Source organism: Orycteropus afer, unplaced genomic scaffold (assembly GCF_000298275.1).
Source record: "Orycteropus afer afer isolate SDZICR_OR568_19922 unplaced genomic scaffold, OryAfe1.0 scaffold00018, whole genome shotgun sequence".
NCBI classification, from domain to species: Eukaryota; Metazoa; Chordata; class Mammalia; order Tubulidentata; family Orycteropodidae; genus Orycteropus; species Orycteropus afer.
Genome location: NW_006921605.1, coordinates 20,269,354 through 20,293,259, shown reverse-complemented (window position 1 = coordinate 20,293,259; position 23,906 = coordinate 20,269,354). Strand labels below are relative to the sequence as shown.

Below are 23,906 nucleotides of genomic sequence, written 5' to 3'. Positions count from 1 at the left end.
TGCGGCACTTAGGAGAGGCCCCGGCTCCGCCCCGGGCCTGCCCAGGGGGAGAGCGAAGCGGCCCACAGCGGGGTCGGGTCGGGGCCCCTCCCGGGAGGAGCGTGGAGCGGCGGCGGCGGCGGTGGCAGGTGAGAGGCTGAGCCCCGGGCGGGGGAGGGCGCCGGGCCTGGGGCATTAACCGACCCAAGGACCCCCTCGGCCTTGGGAGGCTGAGGTCGGGGCCCACCCGGGGGCCGGAGCAGGGCCTCAGCTCCTTGACTCTGAGGCAGAAGAGGCTCCCTAAGGGCTGCGGGTCGCCCAGGGTCCGGGCCGAAGATGGGGGAGGCCCAGGCGGCCCCGGCCTGGGAGTGGGACCGGCGGCCGGTGGAGAGAGGGGGGCGCCCCAGCAGCTGGAGACCCCGGCAGCCTCCCAGGAGCCCCCGAGAGCTAGCCCGCCCTCCTTCCGTGACAGGTGGGCCTGGAGTTGGGGAAAGTTTGGAGCCGGCGGGCGGCGAGGGGCGCGAGGACCAGGCCCCATCGGTTCTGCTTCCCGGCTGTGGGCCACAGGGAGGATCCCGGTCCAGGGCACCTCTGGAATGCGACGGAAAGGCAGTTTCCTTAACATGAGTTGACATTAAATGGAATAAACACCGGGGCGTCATTTTCCGGGCCTGGCCTAGGGTTGCAGCCTTGGGAAATGTTCGAGAGACCCTGGGGTTTGAGGGAGGCTGCAGCCTCTGCCATACTGGCCTCGATTTAGGGCAGAGTGAAATGAGAGGAAGGCCACTTAGGGGAAACTCACGCTCGGCCTCCTTTTTTATCTTTGTATTTTATTTTTTAGTCTATCTTTCTCTTTTTTAAAGATGTCTTTTTACCCTTCCGAGAATTGCTTGATTTCCACTCTAATCGGTACTTGTGGGGCGGGGGGTGAAACTTTAATTTGTCACCTTTTCCTTCCCCTTTGCCCCCAGGCTCTCAGTCCAGGAAAGAAAATGAAACTGGAGGACTTGTAGGGGTTATTACTGGACATAGTGGACTTGCTAGATTGCAGAGAATGTTTGATTTATGTTGTCAAGGAACTTTTAAATCATGCCAGTCATTCCAGTAGCGTTCTCTGTGGTGGTATACGTCTTTTCCACTTGAATATTACGAGGGGTTTCCAGGGGGTCTTGGAGTGTTGACCTCTTGCACAGGATAGACATATTAGGTGAAGGTAGACTGTGCATTGATTGGTCATGAAAGGAGTTTAAAAATGGTGTCCTCCTGCCTCTCCCTGCTCAGAAGGAGTGCTACAGCAGATGGGTTTGAGTCCAGAGAAACCTACTGCGCCTGGGAGTGGTTAGAAAAAGATTTTGTACAGGAATGGTTGTGGGGCTGTACTGAGCCTGAGGGAATTGATTTTGCCGTGGGTTCCCTGTTAAATTTAAAATAATTCCCCCCCCCCCCCCATAAGCTACTGGGAACTCATCAGAGAAAGGAGCTATATAATAGTGTTTTCTTGGAGTTATTTGTAGCTTCTGAGTCATGCTATATTCTTTTGAAATTATTATTAATGATTCATGTTTTTAGTTTAATAAACAGTTCTTGTGTGTCCTGCGAGAAAAATCTGAAAGTACTTAGCTAGAGTCCCAGGTTGATAGAAAGAATTTTCTTTTTGCAACCTAGTTCTTATTTTGTTTTTCCACTCTGTTCAACACCCCCCCCCCCCGCAACTGTTCATTTTTTACAGAGATTATATGAAAAGTTGGCTATTAAAGTCAAGTCAGCACTAGAGAGGCATCAGTGGTTCTCATAGAAGGGGGCTTCCGACTCGCTTTTTAACTTTAATGTACCACTTGGTGTATCTGGTGCACTGTATTGTAGTTTATCACTTGTATGCTGTATTACTCGTATGTGACTATGCTGCGAAATAATTACTGTGACTTTTGTTGTATCTCAAAATTGGTTCCTCACATTTTTAGTTTTCATGATCTCACAGGCTACCTTTTCTTTTTCAGTCGAAATGATGGAAGAATTGCATAGCCTGGACCCACGACGGCAGGAATTATTAGAGGCCAGGTTCACTGGAGTTGGTGTTAGTAAGGTGAGTAAAATAATAAAGAACACTGTTCATAGTCTAAACACATACTAAAAACATGATTAAGAACAGTCTGGGTAATACATACTGATGGTTAGATCACGGGGAAGAAGGATTGACTCATGGCACCAATGAACTTTGAAATCCTACCAGTCATTCTAATAATCATTTAACAGTTTGTTGGAAGGTGTTCTATATGGGAGTGTGTGCTGCTTTTTCACGTCTTATATAGCAAAGGTTTCCCATGGGTCTTGTTGCAAATATACTAACAGGATGTTTATTATCTAGAGTGTATGTCATATTTTGTCACAACTTCTCAGTCATCCCGAAAAATCTTTTAAATATAAGTCATTGTAAACTTCATCACTGGGGACTTTTTGGTACTTTGGTACTCCACCCACTGCCATCCAGTCAATTCGTACTCATAGCGACCCTATAGGACAGGGTAGAACTGCCCCATCCGGTTTCCAAGGCTGTAAATCTTGGTGGAAGCAGTCTTTCTCCCATGGAGTGGCTGGTGGATTCAAACTGCTGACCATTTGGTTAACGGCCAAGCGCTTTAACCACGGTGCCCCCAGAGGTCCTTACATATAATAATATAGTGAAAAGGGTAGTTCTTTTTTGTTTAGGTGGAGTGCAGAGTAGCTTATGTTGTTGTTATGTGTCGTCGAGTTAGACCCGACTTGTAGCAACCCCCCTTGGGTTTCTGAGGCGGTATTACTCTAGAAGTATGTTGCCCAGTCTTCCTCCCAAGAAGTGGCTGGTGGGTTTGAGCCACCAGCCTTCTGGTTAGCAGTCAAGTGCCTCAGGCACTATGCTACCAGAGCTCATATTGATATAAAAGTTGTTTTATCAGAGGTTTCAGAAACAAAAAGTATGAATCCTTAGTATTTTACAGATTCTTTGTGGTTCTCAGGTAGTTATTCAAGATCATCAGTCCTGAAAATAACCATACAGCTAAAGAACAGCCAGTGGAAACTGTGATAGCCACATTCTCAAGTGGTTTCTTTTACAGTTGAGCAAATCTCAACATTTTGATCAATTGATTTTTTTTTTTAAACATGGTAGAAAATTGAAAAATCTGCCTCTGCTAAGTCTGTCGCTTCTCAAAGCTGTGGTTCTGCAGATTCCTCTTGGTTGCTCCTCAGACTGCTTTCTCTCTCTTTCTATTTGTCCTTCTTGCTCACAATTTTATTTTTGTCATGTGGAGTATGAAATGAGGGCAAGCCCCTTTTAACGGGCATGTGTTATGGGCAAGTAACTTTATGGCTTCCTGTGCATCCTTGTCTACCTGCTACTTCACCACTCTGCTCCCAGCATGATTTTTATTATAAGATGCAAAACACTTTTGTGATTTTGATACAGTACGTAACACATATCTGTGATGATGTTTTATTTATTAGCTTCACCAATACAAGATGGTTGCATTATGTGGGCTTGAAATAGGTGGATTTTTGATCTTTATGGGATATATTTCTGCCTGCGTTTTTTAAGAAACCCTAGTTCTCATGGTCACCAGTAGAGATCACTGCCTTTGGGCTTGTCATCATCATAACTTACCTGTGGACCACAGCCTGAGAATTAGTTCATGAAAACAGGTCTAGATGTTAGTCTCATACTTTGGTTAGTAGCTTAAAGAAGAAAATGTTTATCAAGATTTAGTTGGGAAAACCAGTGTCTTTGGTAGGTCTCACAGTTTTGGTGAGCTGGGATAGCTTATGCATGTAACAAATATTGAGTGCCTACTGCATGCTGGTCATTGTGCATGGTGTTAGAGATAACACCTCAGTATAGTATCCCCAAGCTGACAATGTGAGGGGAGAGAGAGAGACTGACTGACTGACTGTGGTGAGAGCTGTCAGAGCTGTCTCAAGGTGCTGTGGGAACACAGGATTTGTTACACATTTTGTAGTTCTCAATTTCTTTGGCCAAGAAATGTAATTAAATAACTGACTTTTGTAGCACTCTGGAGTGACTGTATACCTGAGTGTTATTGTATATTGAAGCTACGTGTACTAATGTAAATTTTCTGATCTATGTGAAGCAGTTTCAACCAGAAACGAGCAGTATGTTTGAATATTGAATTTATCTCTGATTCAACTGATAACAGTATCTTTCAACTTGGGAATTCAGTATAAGGCTCCTGTTCAAATCTGTTCAAATGACCAGCTACTGAGTAAAAGCCAGTAAGTTTTTATTCAGATCGTATATAGTTTAAACTCATTGGGCTTTGTTGTTAGGGTGTTTTTATTTTGCTTTGTTTGTAGGTTAATGATGGCTATCCAAAATTAATTTTGATGAGATAGGGCATCAATGATGGGAATGAATGACATTCCGTATTTTGCTGTCCATGTAACAAAGGTGCCAGTAAACCTTAACACAGTGACCTCTCTGTTTAACAGGAAGTTCTGTTTTAATATGTGTGCAGAGAAAGCAGTTCATTTATATCCAGTTGTTTTGAATGCCATTGTTGTTGTTATGTGCCGTGGAGACGGACCCGACTCACAGCGACCCCTCCTTGGGTTTCCGAGGCAGTATCACTATGGAAGTAGATTGCCCCATCTTCCTTCCGAGGAGTGGCTGGTGGGTTTGAACCGCCAGCCTTCTGGTTAGCAGTCAAGTGTCTTAAGCACTATGCTACATTAGTTATATGTTATTTTGATGCTTTCAGTGCAGGTAAATATATTGATACAATAAATACGTTTTTCAGGGACTAGCAGGAGAATTTTTTTCCCCATAGCAAAGAAAAAAAAGCGAGTAGATTATTCTATAGTTTGCAAAGTTAGAAAGAGGAAAAGAAAATCTTCATTTTGCATGACTTTTTTAACCTGCAAGACTTTATATCTCTCCGACCGTTGATTTGAAATATGGATAGGGAAAGGGTGATGGTACTGGGAGAAAGGGATGGTTTTGGAAAAAATTCTCCACCTAACCTTTAATTCTTCATTATGGGTGGTAATTTTCCAATATGGATGTCGATGTGTCGATAGCAGATTTCAGTTTTCCAAAGATCGAGAGTGTCAGCCCTTGCTGCTCCAAATAGGAGAGCAGAGTGACTTTCCCGTCATAGTGCCATCTAGTGGGGCTGGTGCAGTCTTGTGGACTGTCTCCTTTCTCCCAACTATTTATAATATTTTCAGTACTTTTTAATGTCCATAGAAGGAAGAAAGTCAGTGCTACTGTGGATGTGTTCCTGGTGGACAGAGTGTTATGAGTAGCAGCAGTCTTTGAACTTCCTGGTCATAGTAGATCTTCTGTCATGTTGCTTCAAGTTTTTTACACCTGCAAATTAGAAAAAGTCTTTAAAGCTTAGACTGAAACAAAATGGCCAAGCAACCAAGTTTATTATCTTTTAAGCTGTTCATTACTTTTATTTATGTTTTTATTATTTGCAGGTTTTTTGTTTTCTTGTATATTGCATTTATATGCATTCTGTTTCTCTGTTATATTTAGTTCATGATGACAGTGATCTAAAAGTTATTTGTTTGGGCTTTGGTATGCACTATGTAGTATTTGCTTAAAAGGTATTATCTGTCATTTGTGAGTTAATAGGGGGAAGTGGCTTCATGTGTGCTCAGGTGTCTAAGAGAGCTGTCTGATGGTGTAGTGGTTCAGACATTTGTTTGCTCACCAGAAGATCAGTGGTTCAAACCCAGCAGCTTCTTCACAGGGGGAAGATGAGGCAGTCTCCTTCAGTAAAGATTTACACTCTTGGGAACCCAAGGGTGGGGGGTCCCTATGAGTTGGAATCGTTTCAGTGGCAGTGAGTCGTGTCCTACCCCCAGTAATCATCCTCTTAACATTTTAGAGGTGATATGGTTAAACTAAGGAATTCTGGTGGTGCAGTGGTTGAGTGTGTGGCTGCTAACTGTGGAGTTGGCAGTTCAAACCCATGAGCTGCTCTGTGGAGGAAGTAGAGGCAGTCTGCTTCCATAAAGATTTACAGCCTTGGAAACCCTATGGGGACAGTTCTCTGTCCCATAGGGTCACTATGAGTTTTGGTTACAGGAAGGTAAATTGGCTTGTGAACCTGCATCTTTGTTTCTTTTTGTCTTTTTGTATTTTTATTTTTTATTTATTTTTCAGAACAGCAGAAGTTTTATTGCAGTGAATAACAGCAACAACAAAATAACATTAAATTCTTTTCCTAGGATAAAGATTTTCCATAGAAATGTCAAACAACAGTGACTATCATTTTACATTTACTCATTAGCACAGTGAGTGTGCCACAGAACTTGGGAGCAACCTGATGGTCTAAACTTGTTTCTCATAGTCTCTTGCTGTACAGTTTAAAGGAGATTGGTAAAGACATGCCAGACAATTCATGGCCAGGAAGGTGCCCTAGAGTTGTACACTCTGAGACACACACACAAGGTACATAAAACAATACTTATTCTTGCTATGTGCAATGCACTGTCACATTTTAATTCTGCTCTGTTGCTTGCTTGTCTTTTTTTTTTTTTTTTTGCATCTTTGTTTCCTGTTGACCTGATAGGTGAGGTGTCCTTCTTTGTTTTTGTCAATCTTTTCCTTTAAGCACTGGATAATCCACTTCTAGTAATATGAAACTGTATCATGTATTCATAGGTTTTCAGTGAGGACCTATTGCAGTTTATATTCCTTTGGAGTATAGTATTATATTCTTCCCCCTTTTGGCAATTTAAGTTTAGGTAGTCTTCGTGATTCTGCACACCATGTGTTAAGTAGGTGGAATTCCTGCATTGTTGAATATTAACGGTAACAAATACTCAATACTTAACTATGTTCCAAGGAGCTCTGGTGGCGCTGAGGTTAAGGTACTGGGCTGCTTACCAGAAGGTCAGTGGTTGGAACCCACCAGCCATATCACAAGAGAGAGATGAGGCAGTCTGCTTCCATAAAGATTTATAGCCTTGGAAACCTTTTGAAGGTCATTGTGAGTTGGTATTGACTCAATGGCAGAGGATTTCAGTGGGTTACTATGTTCTAAATACTGTTCTATGTGCTTTAATGTGGTAAGAACACTAATAAGTGAATTTAGGCCTTTATAACAGTGATAGTGCTCTTAACAAAACTCCACTTAACCAACTCACTGGACTAACGCACATTCCCCATTTTCTTTCTATGAGACCTACTGGCTGATGCCACTGTGCTGCTCTACCAAATGAATTATAGACTTACCAAGATCAGTTTATGACTACTTGGACTTTTCCTTTTTTAATTGTGATTTGGGTGAAAGTTTATAGAGCAGATATTGATTTTCCATTCAGTAATTTAGGCACGTTTTGTTTCATGGCATTGATTGCAAACCCCGCAATGTAACAGCATTTTTCTTACTTCCTCCCTGTGTTTACCATTTCCCTTCATCCTTCTTTTCTATCCCTTCCTGCCCCTACTTGGGCTTCTTATTGTAATCACAAAATTTAATCCAGAATTGGATAAGTTAATGATACATGATTGTAAAGTGAAAGAATTGTTGTTTCTATGAAAAGTAAGTTAACTGCCTTGGAAAGACTAAATATAAGTCCACTAAGAAAGAAACATTTGTGAAGATTTTAAATCAGAAAGAATTCTTCCTTTAGGTCTTCGGCAAGTATCTTTTAAGTTTTCACTTCACTTTTTTAAAGAAACGGAATTTGTAGATGAGGCATGTTATGGGTGTTGTTGGTGTAAGATAGTGTGGAACTAGTCAGTGGATCTATAACTCAAAAGACCTTAACTCCTACCTCAAAAGACTGCCAAAAAAGAGTATTTTTGTGTTTTAAGTTCAAAGAAAATGTTTAAGATGTCATTTCTCATATTCTCTATTCTAACTTACTTCTTTGATTAATGGTCCAGTCACTGGTTTCATTTTTGTTGAATAAAAAGGATTATGCATTTGATGGTATCGAACTAATAAAAGAACAAAATGAGAAGTCAGAAAAGTGGGACTGTTTGTTTTAGTACAATAAGAATTTCCACTTTATAGATCCTGAAGCAAAGATGATAAATTTTTAGAAATCACATAGTTTTAGTAGCACATAGTAGGCATTTGAAATCTTAAAGAAAACTATCAGGTTTTTTTGTTTTATTTTGTTTTGTAAGTTTGTAAATCTGATACATGATCACCATAAATGATCAAATTTGACTTCTGAAAACATACCTGATACCATTTTTTCCTGTCTTGCAGTTAATTGCATCCGTTAGAGGTCAGTTCTGTGTAACAGCTATTGGTGTTAGTTGTTTCACATAGGAGTGCCTTTTACTTTTGTTTGTTTTTTCTAAAAAATATGGTTAGGTATTTTACATTTAATTCATGATTAGACAGTCTCAGTAGACATAAATGCTAGATAATAGTCCACACTTAGAGACTTGACAAATTTGCTGTGCTTGCATTTTTGTTTTCTCCCTTTAGTGTTTATTTGAGTCTCCTCTCTTCTGTGTCAACTCATGTTGGTTCTTTCTCTGAAAGTTCTCAAGCATTTGTCTGCCCCATTGCTATTGCCTTACCCAGACCTCTTCATTCATAACTGTATTAGCCAAAGGTTAGAGATTGAAGTCCATTCAGAGGTCCCTTGGAAGAAAGTTGTGGTGACCCACTCCTGAAAAATCAGCCCTTTAAAACTTGGCAGAGCACTTTAACACATAGCGGGTTGCTGCGAATTGGAATTGACTAGATGGCAACTGGTTTTTCCTGTTCCGCGTTTTTCTGCATTTCATTTCTGAAAATACTGATACTAAGGGTGTTGCTCTCTTGCCCTAAAGCCTCCTTGTTGCCTCCCAAAGTTAAAAGGTAGATACTATGCTTCTTCAACGTCATGGCCAGTTGTGTACTCTCTCATCCTACCAAACTGCCGTATGCTCTGGTACCTCAAACTATTACTGATGTCCTAACCTGTAATACTTGGGAGTTCTGGTAGCATAGTGCCTAAGGCACCTGACTGCTAACCAGAAGGCTGGCAGTTCAAACCCACCAGCCACTCCTTGGAAGGAAGGTGGGCAATCTACTTCCATAGTGATACTGCCTCAGAAACCCAAGGAGGGGTCGCTTTGAGTCGGGTCTGACTCAACGACACATAACAACAACAACAATCCGTAATACTTAGCAAGCATGCTTATAGTGTATCCTCTACTTTTCTCCTTTTTCACTTGCTGATGAAACTTTTACTCTTCAGAGCATAGTTCAGATGTCTCTCATTTATAGTTTCTCCAGATACCCCCACCAATCTACTTTTATTACCTTATAAGCACTTGATAACTTACTTTTGTTATAACACTTATCATTATTTTATTTTCTCCCTACTGGTCTCCTTGAGACATAGAAGATACATTATTTATCTTTGATTATTCAGCTGCTCAGCACATTGTATAAATTGAATAAATGTTGGTTAAATTGTGAAAGGATTGTTGGTGTTAGGTGCCATTGAGCTGGTTGTGACTCCTAGCTGTCCTGTATACTGTAGACTGAACACTGTCCAGTCCTGCACCATTCCTGTCATTGCTTTGTTGGAGCCCATGGTTGCAGCCATTGTATTGATCCATTTTATTGAAGATGTTCTTTTTGCTGACCCTCCACATTATGAAGCATGATGTCCGTCCCCAGGGACTAGTCTCTCCTGATAACATGTCCAAACCATGTGACATGGAGTCTCACTATCCTTCCTTCTAAGGAGCGTTTTGGCTATACTTCTAAGACAGAATTGTTTGTTCTTCTGGCAGTCCATGGTGTGTATAGTCAGTATTCTTTGCCAGCACCACAATTCAGAGGCATCAATTCTTCAATTTTCTAGCTTTTGCATGCATATGAGGCAACTGAAAATACCATGGCTTGGGTCAGGACACCTTAGTCCTCAAAGTGACATATTTGCTATTTAACACTTTGAAAAGGTCTTTTGCAGCAGACTTACCCAGTGCAATACGTCATTTGATTTCTTGACTGCTGTTTCCATCGGCATTGACTGTGGATCTTAGTAAAATGAAATCCTTGACAACTTCATTCTTTTCTCTCTTTATCATGATGCTGCTTATTGGTCCAGTTGTGAGGATCCTTGTTTTCCTTATTTTGAAGTGTAATCCTTACTGAAGGGTGTAGACTTGGATCATCATCAGTAAGTGCTTCAAGTCCTCTTTGCTTTCAGCAAGCAAGGTTGTGTCATCTGCATACTGCAGATAGTTAATGAGTCTTCCTCCAATCCTAATGCCACGTTCCTCTTTATTTGAGCTTCTTGGATTATTTGATAAGCAAACAGATTGAATAAGTATGGTAAAAGGATATAACCCTGGCACACACTTTTCCTGATTTAAGTATCCCCTTGTTCTATTCAAACATCTGCCTCTTGGTCTGTATACAAGTTCCTCAGGAAACCAATTAAGTGTTCTGGAATTCCCATTCTTTGTAATGTTACTCATAATTTTGTATGATCTACACAGTCGAATGCCTTTGCATTGTCAGTAAAACACAGGTAAACATCTTTCCGATATTGTTTGCTTTCAGCCAAGATCCATCCGACATCAGTAATGACATGCCTCAGCTCACATCAGCAATGACAAATTGAATTATTTGTCATTCATATAAACATGTTAGCTATATTCTACTCTACTCTTTGTTTTAATCCAGTGTACAACCTTTATCTTTTAATTGGAAGATTTAGTTCATTTACATTTAATGTAATGACCTATTTGGGCATAAATCTTCCTTGTTTTCTTCTTGAATCTTTCTTATGTTCCATTTGCCTTCTTTTGGAATTTTTTTTTCCCATTTATTGATTGGTTCTCTATGAAAGATAATTTATTTCCTTCTTCTACCTTCAAATTCTTATCAGTTAATAGTATGTAAAATGATACATTTTTTTTTTTTACCATTCCAGGTTTTTCTCTTCTAGTTTGTACCCTTTATAGTCTTATAGTGCTTGCTATAGAAACCATAGAAATTATATCCTTAAGTTAGGAGTTCTGGTGGTGTAGTGCTTAAGGCATTTGACTGCTAACCAGAAGGCTGGGGGTTCAAACCCACTGACCACTCCTTGGAAGGAAGGTTGAGCACTTATCAAAGGTTAAGGTTAATAGATATTTTTGACCTCCTCCTAGTCAATACAAGGTCTTTGAAGATTTAAGTCCATTTATTCCTCTCCCAATTCACATGCTGTTGGTATTCTTTTTAATTTATGCATGTGTGTTTGTGTGTGCATGTGTGTGTATATGTATATAGACACACATATATCCTCAGAAAGAAGGTTGGGCAATCCTACTTCTGTAGTGATACTGCCTCGGAAACCCAAGGAGGGGTCGCTATGAGTTGGGGCCGACTCGATGGCACATAACAACAACAACAACAACATATCCACACGTGTGTTTTTAATTAATGGACTTTATTTTTAGAGCAGTTTTAGGCTTACAGATAATGGAGCAGTTAGTAAAGACACTCTCTGGTGGCACAATGGTTAAAGCACTTAGCTGCTAACCACAAGGTTAGTATTTCAAACCCACCTGCCACTCTGGAGGAGCAAGGTGAGGCAGTCTGCTTCCACAAAGATTTACAGCTTTGGAAACCCTATGGGGCAGTTCTACTTGGTCCTTAGAGTTGCTGTAGTCACAGTCGACTCTGGCTGTAGGTGGGTTTGGGAGCAGATAGTACAGAGAGTTCCTCTATACCTCCTTTCTCCTCCCCTCTCACAGTTTCCCTATTAGCATCTTCCATTAATGTGGTACATTTGTTACAATTGATGATCCAGTAACCAAATAAAAACAAGCTCATTGCTGTCGAGTCGGATCTGACTCATAGCGACCCCTCCTTGGGTTTCTGAGGCGGTATCTCTACGGAAGTAGATTGTCCAACTTTCCGCCCGAGGAGTGGCTGGTGGGTTTGAACTGCCAGCCTTCTGGTTAGCAGTCAAGTGCCTTAGGCACTATGCCACCAGAGCTTCTGATGACCCAATAGTAACACATTATTATCGATAAATTCTGGTTTCTTTTAGGGTTCATTCTTTGTGTTGTACGATTCTATGGGTTTTGACAAATGGGTGACATTATATATCCACCATTTGTATATGTATTTATGGGTCTACAGATTATTAATGATAATGTTTTATATAGTCAGTATTCATTTTTATTACTTATTTATCATTTTGTTTGTTCTCCATTCCCTTTGGTACTTCTGACCTTTCAGCTGGAATATTTTTTCTTTTGCCTGAAATACATCCTTTGGAATTCTCTAGGATGCCTACTAGTAATTAAGTGTCCTCATCTTATTTGTCTACATCTGTCTATGTTGGCTTTATTCTTGAAGGGTATTTTTGTTAGATTTAAAATTCTAGATTGGCTATTATATTCACATTATTCATTATTGTCTGCTGGCTTCCATTATTCCCCCCCACCTTTTTTTTAAGTTTAAATGCCATTCTGTTGAAGGTAATCTACTTTTTCTGTATACATTTTCAAGATTTTCTCCTTGTCTTTCATGTTCTGCAGTTTCACTACAATATGGGAATGGAAAATTGTCCAGGGTAAATTACTTTTATTTATTTTGCTTGGTATTCATTGGGCTTCTTGAATCTGTGGATTACTGTTTTACGTTAGCTCTGGAATATTCTCAGCTATTATTTCCTCAAATATTGCCTCTTTCTCTTGTCTTTTCGTTCTGGCACTGCATTTAAATATATATTAGACCCTCTTACTGTATCTTCTCTGCCTCTTACAGTGTTTTCTGTTTTGTCCATCTTGTTACTCTGAACTGGATTTTGGGTAGTTTCTTCTGATCTAGTGTTACTGGTTTTCTCTTCATATTTGTCTAATCTGCATAAACCTATACACTGAGTTTTCAAAGGCATTCTTCCATTTCTGGTTTTCTGCTTACCCTGAGAAGGTAGCCCTTAGGATCTGCTTACAGTATGAGATCAGTTCCTCATACTCCTATCATTGGGCCGGTCCTGGGATTTGACTTGTTTCTCTCGCCATGCCCCTAGGCTTCCTAAACTGCAGCTTAACTTCAATACCTTTTCTTTAGAATTAAGTCAGAAAATGCCTCTGTCTAGTACTGCTATAATAGAAATACCACAAATGGATGGCTTTAACAAATAGAAATTTATTTTCCCACAGTTTATGAGGCTGGAGGTCTGAATTGAGGGCACCGGCTCTAGGGGCTTTTGTGTCTCTGTCGGCTCTGAGGAAAGGTCCTTCAGCTTCTGTTTCCTGGTTCTTTGAAGCGCTTTATGTGGATTTTCCCTCATCTCTTCCTCCTCACTTGCTTGTTTAATATCTTTTATATTTCAAAAGAGATTCATTCATGACACATCCTATAATAATGTTATCTTATTAATGTAAAAAAGACAACCCAGTCCCAAATATGATTACAACTTTAGGCATAGAAGTTAGGACACATGTTTTTTGGGGACACAATTCAATCCATAACAGCCCTTAAACAGAGTTTTTCTTTGAGTGTTGGACTTGCCACTCTGCGTTTTTGCCTTCTTGTAGGTTTGGTGCAGGTGCAGTAATGCGTTACTTCGCTTTTCTACAGTTGGTGGTATAAGACTATTTAACACTTACAGTGCATACGCGTGAACTTTTGTGTCACAGTGGGTAAAGAATCCTTACCAGGTTTTTTCCATTGTGATTTTTCACTTCTCATCTGCTAACTTCTGATACATGGTTTGCGTTGTCACTGTCATCACTCCTAACAATTTATTCCTGAGTAATCTCTGTTATTTCTTATTCATTGTTTTTTTTGTGTGTGGTAAAATATATGTAGCAAAACTTTGCCATTTTGACTATTCTTATATGTACAATTCAGTGCCATTAACTATGTTCCCTAAGTTGTACGGCCTTGATCAGTATCCATTGCCAGGTTTTTCATCACTTTTTATAGAAACTGGATATACCCATCTCTCACTTATAGACGTCGTTAGGTTCCAAAGACCAGGTCCTTATATGAAAATTGATGTTAAATGAAAATGGAGGATGATCACATAAGATCACAAAAATGGAGGAGGACTACATGATTACATAATTACCAAATTACATCATTACTTAACTGCCAAATCACTGAGAATCATGGCCCAGCCAAGCTGATGCATAACCTTAACCATCACATCCAGCTTTATTCTTGCTTTGCACCTCAGTGTTAATTGCTGCCATGCTTGTGTTATTAGTGTGCAAAACAGATAGTAGATTTTGTATTATGGTTGTAAATGTCAACTGTCAGATAATGAGATGGTAGATAAGTGTATCTCTTAAACTATAATTCCTCCTTAGCCCCTGACACTCACCCTGGTAACCATTAATAAACTTTGATCTCTCTACATTTGTGTATTCTAGATATTTCATATAAGTGGGATCACATAATATTTGTCCTTTTGTGTCTGTGTTCACTCAGTATAACGTTTTCAAGGTTCATTATGTTGTATTATGTGTCAGAACTTCATTTTTTTTTTTTTTTTTTTTAAATTGTGATTTGGGTGAATATTTACAGAGCAAATTCACTTTCCATACAGAAGTTCATACACTTTGTCTCATGACATTTACCACAATTTACCACAATGTAACAAATCCCCTCCCACTTCCTCCCGAGAGTTACCTCTTCCCTGTGTCCATCCCTCAATGCACTCCTGCCCCCTGAGCTGTCTCCCTGTGCACAAACAGCCCTTATTTCTCCCATGATTGTACTCTCCAAGGAGTGTATGTACTTCAGGTAAATAGAACTTCATTTCTTATGAATTGAATAATATTCCATTGTTGTGTGTAACACATTTTGTGTATAGATTCATCTCTTGATGGACATTTGGGTGGTTTCTGCCTTTTGGCTGTTGTGAATAATACAGTGAAAAGTATCTGTTTGAGTCTTTGCTTTCAGCCCTTTTTCGTATATACCTAGGAGTGGAATTGCGTGGCTGTATAATGATTCTTTTAGAGGAACCACCAAACTGTTTTCTGCAGTGGCTACACCATTTTCAGTCCTATCAGTAATGGATGATGGTTCCAATTTCTCCACATCCTTACCAATACTTCCTGCCTTCCATTTTTCTGATACTAGCCATTCTGTTGTTGTTATTGTTATGTGCGGTCCAGTCGGACTTGACTCATAGCGACCCCTCCTTGGGTTTCTAAGGCGGTATCACTATGGAAGTGGATTGCCCCATCTTCCTTCCGAGCCATTCTAGTGAGGGTAAAAAAAAAAACAAAACAAAAAAAACAAACCAAACTCACTACCGTGGAGTCGGATCTGACCCATTGTGACCCCGCCTTGGGTTTCTGAGGCGGTATCACTATGAAAGTAGATTGCCCAACCTTCCTTCCGACGAGTGGCTGGTGGGTTTGAACCACCAGCCTTCTGGTTAGCAGATAAGTGCCGTAGGCACTACGCCACCAAAGTAGTATTTTACTGTGGTTTTGATTTGCATTTCTCTAATGACTAAGCTAGGAGCTCTGGTAGCACAATGCCTAAGGCACCTGACTGCTAACCAGAAGGCTAGCGGTTCAAACCCACCAGCCACTCCTCAGAAGGAAGTTTGGGCAGTCTACTTCCGTAGTGATAACTGCTTCGGAAGCCCAAGGAGGGGTCGCTATGAGTTGGGTCCGATTTGACGGCACATAACAACAACAACAATGACTAAGCTTATTGACTATTTGAATATATTTGGTGAAATGTCTGTTCAAATCCTTTACCCATTTTTGATTGATTGGATGGTTTGTTGTCTTATTTTTAAGTTGTAGTTCTTTATGTATTCTGATTGTTACACCTTTATCAGATAAATGATTTTCAAATACTTTCTTCCATTGTGGAGTTTGTCTCTTAACTTTGTTGATAAAGTTCTTTGATGTACAAAAGTTTTTCATTTTGGTGAAGTGAAATTGATCTATTTTTTCTATAGTAGTTCTATTTTTGGTGTCCTACCTACAAATCTGTTGTTGAGAACTAGGTCTTGAACCATTACTCCTATATTGTAAGATTTTTTTTTTTTTTTTTGGTTTTAGTTCTTATATTTAGGTTATTGATCCATTGTAAGGTATTTTCATATAGTATGATGAATGGGTCACACTTCATTTTTTTCCGTGTGGTGATCAAATGGTCACAGCACCATTTGAAGAGACTAGTTTTTCCTCATTGAATGAACTTGGCAACCTCGTCAAAAATCAGTTGACCACGGTTGTATTGGTTTATTTCTGGTTGCTTGGTTTTATTCCATTGGTCTGTATGTCTATCCAGAAGTCCCTGAGTGGTACAAACAGCTGAGAGGTTGACATTCAAACCCACCCAGAGATACCTTGGAAGAAAGGCCTGGCAGTCTGGTTCTGAAAAGTCACAGCCTTGAAAACCCTGTGGAGTGCAATTTAGTCCACAACACATGGGGTCGTCATGAGTCAGAGTTGACTCCATGACAGTGTGTTTGATTTTTGGTTTTATATGGCTAGCCTTAAACCAATACCAGGCTATTTTGTTTACTGTATCTTTATAGTTCTTTTTGAAATCGGGAAGTGAGTCCCCTTACTTTGTTGTTGTTCTTCAAGATTGCTGTGGTTGTTTAAGGCCCCCTGGAATTCCATATAAATTTGAAGGGGTTTTTTTTCAGTTCTGCAAAAAAAAGTTGGAATTTTGATAGGGATCCTATAGATCGCTTTGGGTAGTCTCTATATACTTTTAGTGAAATAAAGATTAAGTTGAAAGATTTCTGAGAGTTTTATTTAAAAAAAAAAAAAGACAAGTGAAGGAAAGCAAAATACGTCAGAGTGTCAGTGATTTTTTTTTCTTTTTTAATTTCATACCTGTCCTAGGATCAGTTTGTGTTGATCAGTGTAGCTATTCCTGTTTTTCCTCTCATCCTTGTCTGGCTTGGATGTTAACTTCAGTAGTCAGGGCCCTGGTAATAGTTTTCACTTCGTCCTAACTACTCTGAGATGTGATGGAATTAGTTTAGAATTGGCTTCCTACTATGTTAGCCTTGGCTAAATGTCTTGGGTTATTCTCTCTGACCTTTTACAGTGTACTTGCCCTGTTTCCCTACCTAATACAGAGAGAAACTCGGCTTTCTAGTCCCAAATATTCTTTCCCTACACTTTGAGGGTATTTCTTTTCTTTGTGGCGAATACTTGGTGACTTTGGCCTGCAGAAGGACTCCCATTCCCATCTGGCTGGTTCTGTTTGGTTCATTTGGTGATTGCCATTTGGCTAAATATGACAGAGCTGGCTACAGAAGTTCTAGGAGCTCTGGTAGCGTAGTGCCAAAGGCACTTGACTGCTCATCAGAAGGCTGGCGGTTCAAATGCACCAGCCATTTCTTGGAAGGAAGGTTGGGCAATCTACTTCCATTGTTGGCACATAATAACAACAACAACAGAAATATTCTCCTATGATCATTTGACCCGGTACCTGGCTGCCCCTGGTCAGCTTCTTCATCCTTATAGAGACTTTCATGGGAAATCTTATTTCATAATCTGGATTGTTCTTGCTTTCTACTCGAGGAACACTCCTTTGCAGATCAGTGCAGTCTGAAGAGTCAGGAGTGCCAGTGAAAGCCTGTGCTACATTAGCCGTTAGATATAAGAAGTGCTGTTCCCCTTACAGCACCCTGTGCTGAGGAATAGTCACATAGTGAAAGCATTAAGAGTGAATTTTGGGAAATTGTTTTTGAAAGTGTTAGAAATTTAATTGGTGGTTTGAGATATAGATCTAAGAGTAGAATGGTCATTATAATAATATCCCACTCTTTTAACATGCCTTTTCTTTCTTTCTTTTTTTAACTGCATAAATTGCAAAGTATACTGGAATAGGAATAATCTAGTGTTGGTCTTTGTACTTTCTAAGAAGTTAACTAGCTATATGACTTGGAAGTCAATTAAATTTTGGGCCATTTCAGTTCTAAAATTTTATTTTTCATGAACTATACAAGAAGAGGGAGACAAGGTTTTTTTTTTTTTTTCTTTCTTTGGGGGGGTCAAAGTTTACAGAACAAATTTATTTTTCATTGCATAATCCATTTTGTTTCATGATATTGATTGCAATCCCCATAATGTAACAGCTCTCTTTCCACTTCCTGCCTGTAGTTAGCTTTTCCCTGTGTCCTTCTTTCCTATGAATTCCTGCCCTCTGAGTTTTGTCCCTGTGCAAATGCTGCCCTTCTGTTCTCCTATGATTGATTGTTCTAAGGAGTGTACTTCCTGGTGTACTTGTTCACCTTGTAGGTCTGTCTAGTGTTTGGCTGGAAGCCACAGGAATGAGTTCAGTTTCAGGCCCAAAGGGTGACTAGGGACTATATAGTCTTGGGGGTTTCACTATCTCTATCAGCACGCCTGGTCTCTTTTATGATTTTGCGTTTGGTTCCACATTTTCCCCCCACTCTATTCAGCATCTCCTATTTTGATCCCTTTCTGAGTGGTAGTCGGGCATCATCTAGTTGTTCTGGTCTCAGGGTGATGTAGGTGTGGTTCACATGGTCTGCTAGTCCTTGTTTCGATGCATCTTTGATTTTCTTCATTATTCTTTGCTCCAGATGAGGAGAGACCAATAGCTGAATCTTAGATAGCCACTCGTAAGCTTTTAAGACCCCAGTTGCTACTCACCAAAGTAGCATATAACCAAAAACCAAACTCACTGCCACGGAGTCAGATCTGACTCATGGTGACCCCTCCTTGGGTTTCTGAGGCAGTATCACTACGTAAGTAGATTGCCCAACCTTCCTTCCACGGAATGGCTGGTGGGTTTGAACTGCCAGCCTTCTGGTTAGCAGTCAAATTCCTTAGGCACTACGCCACCAGAACTCCCAAGCAGCATATAGAACATTGTTTTTCTGTAGTATGTTATGCCAGTTGAGCTTGATGTCCCCCATGACTATGGTCTTGAGTCTGTGGGCCCAGTGACCACTGAGGGAGCCAGTTTTAGAGGTAAATAAAATCCCTAAATTTCTATTTAGGTATTTATATCATTTAAAAAAAAAAAAAAAAAAAGGTTTGTGGTGTTGAAATACAAAACCCTCAGAAACAGAATCTTGCCAAAATCCTTGCCTTACTCAACTCTTCATTGTGTATATAGGCTTCTGAGACTTTCAGTTGCACGGAAGAAAATAATGGTGGTAGAAAAATACCATAAAAGCAAGAAAAGCACCTTGTTTTGCCTATTAATTATATCCTGAAAAAAGAACAGTGAGGAAAATAAAGATGGAGTATTTTTCTAAAAATACTCTCAAAGGAAGGGTTGATAGTATTTCTTAATTGTAATTGGATAAAGGAAAATAAAGAGGTCATTAAACTTCAGTTTTACTGAAGTTGACCTCTCAGTAGTTCTTGTCATTGACAAATAGTTGTTGTTAATTGCTGTCGAGTCAACTCAGACTCATAGCCTACCCTGTGTACAACAGAACAAAATACTGCCCAGTCCTGCGCCATCCTCATAGTCCTTGCTATGCTTGAGCCCATCATTGCAGCCACTGTGTCAGTCCATCTCGTTGAGGGTTATCCTCTTTGCTGACACTCTACTTTACCAAGCATGATATCCTTCTCCTGGGAATGGACCCTTCTGACAACATGACCAGAGTATATGAGATGAAGTCTGGCCATTCTCGCTTCCAAGGAACATTCTGGCTGCACTTCATTGACAAGGGTCAGCCAGAAAATGGTGGTGATTCTTTTTTTTTAAGTTCAGAAGTCATAGAAATTCTGTCGGAATTTGCAATGAATTAGTAATAACTTTCAATTCCAGCTATTTTTGCACAGTGTTATTGGGCCAGGAAGTTAGAGAACTAAACTGTCATGTAACTTCACGAATTACACAGTGTAGCCTTTTATTTTAACCAAAGCTTAGGTTAATTTTAGAATGATACAGCAAGTGACTATCCAAATTTCCCCTCCTGTAATTTTATTTTAACCACTATTGCCTCAAATATGTGACAGTCCTGTGAAGGCTGGGAATGCCGCCCATAGAAAGATAACAAGGTGCTGGTATCTATTGTAATGGATGTGACCCATAGGACTGATAACTTCATGGCTACATAGGGTAAATACACAACTTCTATCACATAAACTGCTACCACAGTTGTGTTAGTTTAATTCATGTTTTCCTGACTCCAGAGAAATATGAAGGATTAATTATGAAATTAAAATGGAATCTGAAGGGTCAGCTCATCTCAGGAGATAGCACTTCCAATTCAGGGTATCATCTGTTTATTAATTAACCTCAGCAACCAGGCTTAATGTTCAAAGTTGATAAAAGCTACTAGCATCAAACCAAAACAGACTTAACCAGTTTCATTAAATTAACATTGACCAGCTAGAACCAAGCCAAAAAAACGTTTCCTTGACTTCCTTTGAGTGACCATTTGACTTACTTGTGTGATAATCTGCATAAGATGTAAAAAAAAAACAAGGGATACAATAGCTATATTAAAATTATAGTGCACAAATTTTTCAGCAGTTGAATTCAGCAAACTTTTATTGGGTCTGTACTATGTTTAGGTGTAATGGGGGATTAAAAATATCAACCAGATGTATGAAATACTCTTGAGGCACTTATAATTAGGCAGACATGGTCGCAGATGTCTATAGCTCACAGCTGAGGGTGGATATGGAGATGTGGGGGTATTATGAGCCCCAAAGAAGAAAGCACAATTAATCTGCTCAGGGGAGAAGTTGTCTGTGGATGAAGCTTTATCCACATTGCTCTGAAAGCAGAACTAAGGTCACTGTGTAGACTTTTACTAAAAGGAAAACAATCCAATAAATATTTTTTGATAAAATACTGTTAAAAATAAGTCACAGAATGAAATATAAAGTAGCTTGATTTTGAAGCTTAGCAAAAGAGCTTAAGGTCCAGGGCTAAGGTTCCTTTTTAAAGAATTAATTTAATTTTAGTTGTCAGGAGCGATGTAGCTCATGCTTGGTAAAGTAGATGGTCAGCAAAAAAGAGGAAGACCCTCAGTGAGATACATTGACACAGTGGCCGCAATAGTGGGCTCAAGCGTAGCAACAGTTGTAAAATCTGCACAGGACTAGCCAGTGCTTCCTTCTCTCGTACATGGGGTTGCTGTGAGTTAGAACTGACTCTGTGGCACCTAACAACAATAAAGTCACACAGTACAAAATTCAAAAGATTTCAAAGATATGCAGTGAAACACCTCTTCTAAACTCTTCCCTTATCCACCTCCCTGGTTTCCTTTTCTGGAGGCAGCTGTTATTAGCAATTGTATATGTTGTTGCTGTTGTTGTTATGTGCCGTCGAGTCGGACCTGACTAATAGTGACCCCTCCTTGGGTTCCGAGGCAGTATCGCTATGGAAGTAGATTGCCCCATCTTCCTTCCGAGGAGCGTTGGTGGGTTTGAACCGCCAGCCTTCTTGTTAGCAGCCAAGTGCCTTAGGCACCATGCTGCCAGAGCTCCCGCAATTATATATATGTGTGTGTGTATATATATATTTGCAAAAACAAACATACTACATATGTTGGTGTATGTTGTTGGGTCCTATAGGGACCCTATAAGAAAGAGTAGAACTGGCCCATAGGATTTCTTAGGCTGAAATCTTTGACAAGGGCAGATCACCAGGTCTTTTCTCCCATGGAGCTGCTGGTGGGTTGGAACCCACCTCATCTTTCAATTAGCAGCCAAGATCTTAACTGTAGTGCCCCCAGGGCTCTTACATATGCATATATTTGCAAATATAGGTATATTACATATACTAGCATACATTTGGCTTTTTGTGCTTAAAATATTTTAGGAATTGTTTTATATTAGTACATATAGTGCTGCTTTTTTTTTTTTTTTGTCTTTTTTTTTCTACAAGGGTGCTTAGTATTCCATTGTATGGCTGACCCATAATTCAACTAGTTTCCTATGGATGAACACTTTAGTGTGCTTTGTATATATATATATTTATTTACTATTTTTTAAAAATACATATATATATATAATAGTGAATAATCTTAAATATGTCATTTCACACATGTTTAGATAAGTTTATGGACTAAATCTCTAAAATAGATCTGCTGGGTCAAAGACAATATGCACTTGCAGTTTTGGTAGATGGAGCCTCATTCTTCTCCATAGAGATTGTACTAATTTTCATTCTACCACTGGTGAATGAAAACATTTGTTTTCCCATATTCCACTATGACAAGGAAGTACATGGGCAGACTTCAGGGTAGTATTTCAGAACCCCATAAAATGATAAGTAAAAATGTATATATATGTATAGGATGTGTATTGTTCTCAGGGAAGGTTCTGTGGTTCAAAACAGGTTAGAACGCATTGCTTTGTATGGTATTTCTCTTTACAGGAAGCATTCAAGAAGTTATGCAAGTAATTAGGGATGTTTTATGGAGAGTCATGGTTTAGGAGACTGGACTCAATCTAATCCCCAACCTTTTATTGTACTTCCCTTTGCTTTCTGGAAGGCCATGTTTTAAAAGCTGTTTGTTTGTTTTTTTTTCCCCTCCCTGTTAAAACTAAATTATTAGGCAGTACTTTATTTCTCTAATTTTATTGACCAGAGTTTTAGATCAATGTGAGGTGAGTTTTACTAAAAGGAGTTAAAACCCTTTCCTGTATAACGAATTGATAAAATTTTACCTAATGTCAAGTGAATTCGACTTCTTAAATAGGTTTGTTGGTGAAAATAATTCAGAGACCCCCATTATTATCATTAGGACTTACTGGATGTCTAAGGAAGAAACCTCTATACCAGATAACCTGCAGAGCTCTTTTGAGTTCTTGAACTATGTGTATGTAAATGAAATGGATTTTGGAGGTTAAATGAGAGCTCATACTCAGTTCAGCTACCAGTACTGTTACAGGTAAAATCTCACCATAACAGTTTCCATAGGGTTTTCATATTTGAGGATAATGGAATTAATTTGTGATATTTGTTGGAAGTCACATTTCTAGTTTGTAGGTCCTGGAGGGTCAACAGTAGCTCTCTGTAATGAATTAGCAAGTTAAAAGGTTTAATTTATTTAGAAATCATTGGTAGCTTATATAAAGCCTTCTCTTTTTGTATACTATATTATTATTTTGATGGTTGGTTTTGAAAGAGGATTTTTCTAGAGATGATTAGAATATTTTGTACGGACAAAAGTGAGGTGAGCCTGCAAGTGATACTAGATATTGGAACAAGGAGCTGTGGTGTAGTGGTTAAGGCATTTGGCTGCTAACCAGAAGGTTGGTGGATTGAACCCACTGGTTCCTCTGCAGAAGAAAGATGAGACAGTCTGCTTCTGGAAAGATTTACGGACTTGGAAACCCAACATGGGTTTTATAAGGCATAATTGACTTGATGGCTGTGAATTGTTTTGTTTTTTTAAATCTTGGAAGAGAAATGAAATGATCTGAGCTATTGATCAGCTATTTCTTATTTGTTAATAGTGTCAAATAAGGAAAAATTTTTTAAAAAAGATTGTTACATATTCTTGACAAAAAGTAGAAGAACCATTTGTTGTACAGAAACATTAGTTGAAGAATATATATATATTTTAACTAGCTCTCCAAAGTTTTGTTTATCTTTGAAATAAAGTCTTAGAACAAAGTTCTTATTATGGGCCACCTTTATAGAAATTTTAATAGTGACATTTGCTATAATGGGATTCTGCTTTTACTAACAGATTTATCAGTGAATTGAATTTCTAAGATCTGAACTATATTATTTATTTGAAATTATTTGAAAGCAGACTATGATAAGTGAACTATGTTGTTGTTAGCCCTCGACTCATGACGATCCCATGCACAACAGAATGGAAGTTAAATATGCATATAACTTAAAAAAGAATAACAGATTATACCTTTTAGTTGTTGTTGTTGTTGTTAAGTGCTGTTGAGTCGTTTCCGACTCATAGCGACCCCATGCACAGCAGAACGAAACACTGCCCGATCCCACACCAGCCCCACAATCCCTGCTATACTTGATCCCATCATCGCAGCCACC

At 39.3% G+C, this 23,906-nt stretch overlaps 1 protein-coding gene across 1 annotated transcript in view; it reads left to right on the top strand.

Annotated features, from left to right (window-relative positions):
* Window positions 1-315: 315 nt before the first annotated feature.
* Window positions 316-23,906, top strand: part of TLK2 (tousled like kinase 2) — a 146,168-nt gene continuing 122,577 nt past the window's right edge. Inside the window, exons 1-2 of the mRNA XM_007959750.2 lie at window positions 316-451; window positions 1,977-2,062. Of these exons, the coding sequence (XP_007957941.2) occupies window positions 316-451; window positions 1,977-2,062 (222 nt within the window). The remainder of the gene's footprint in view (window positions 452-1,976; window positions 2,063-23,906) is intronic.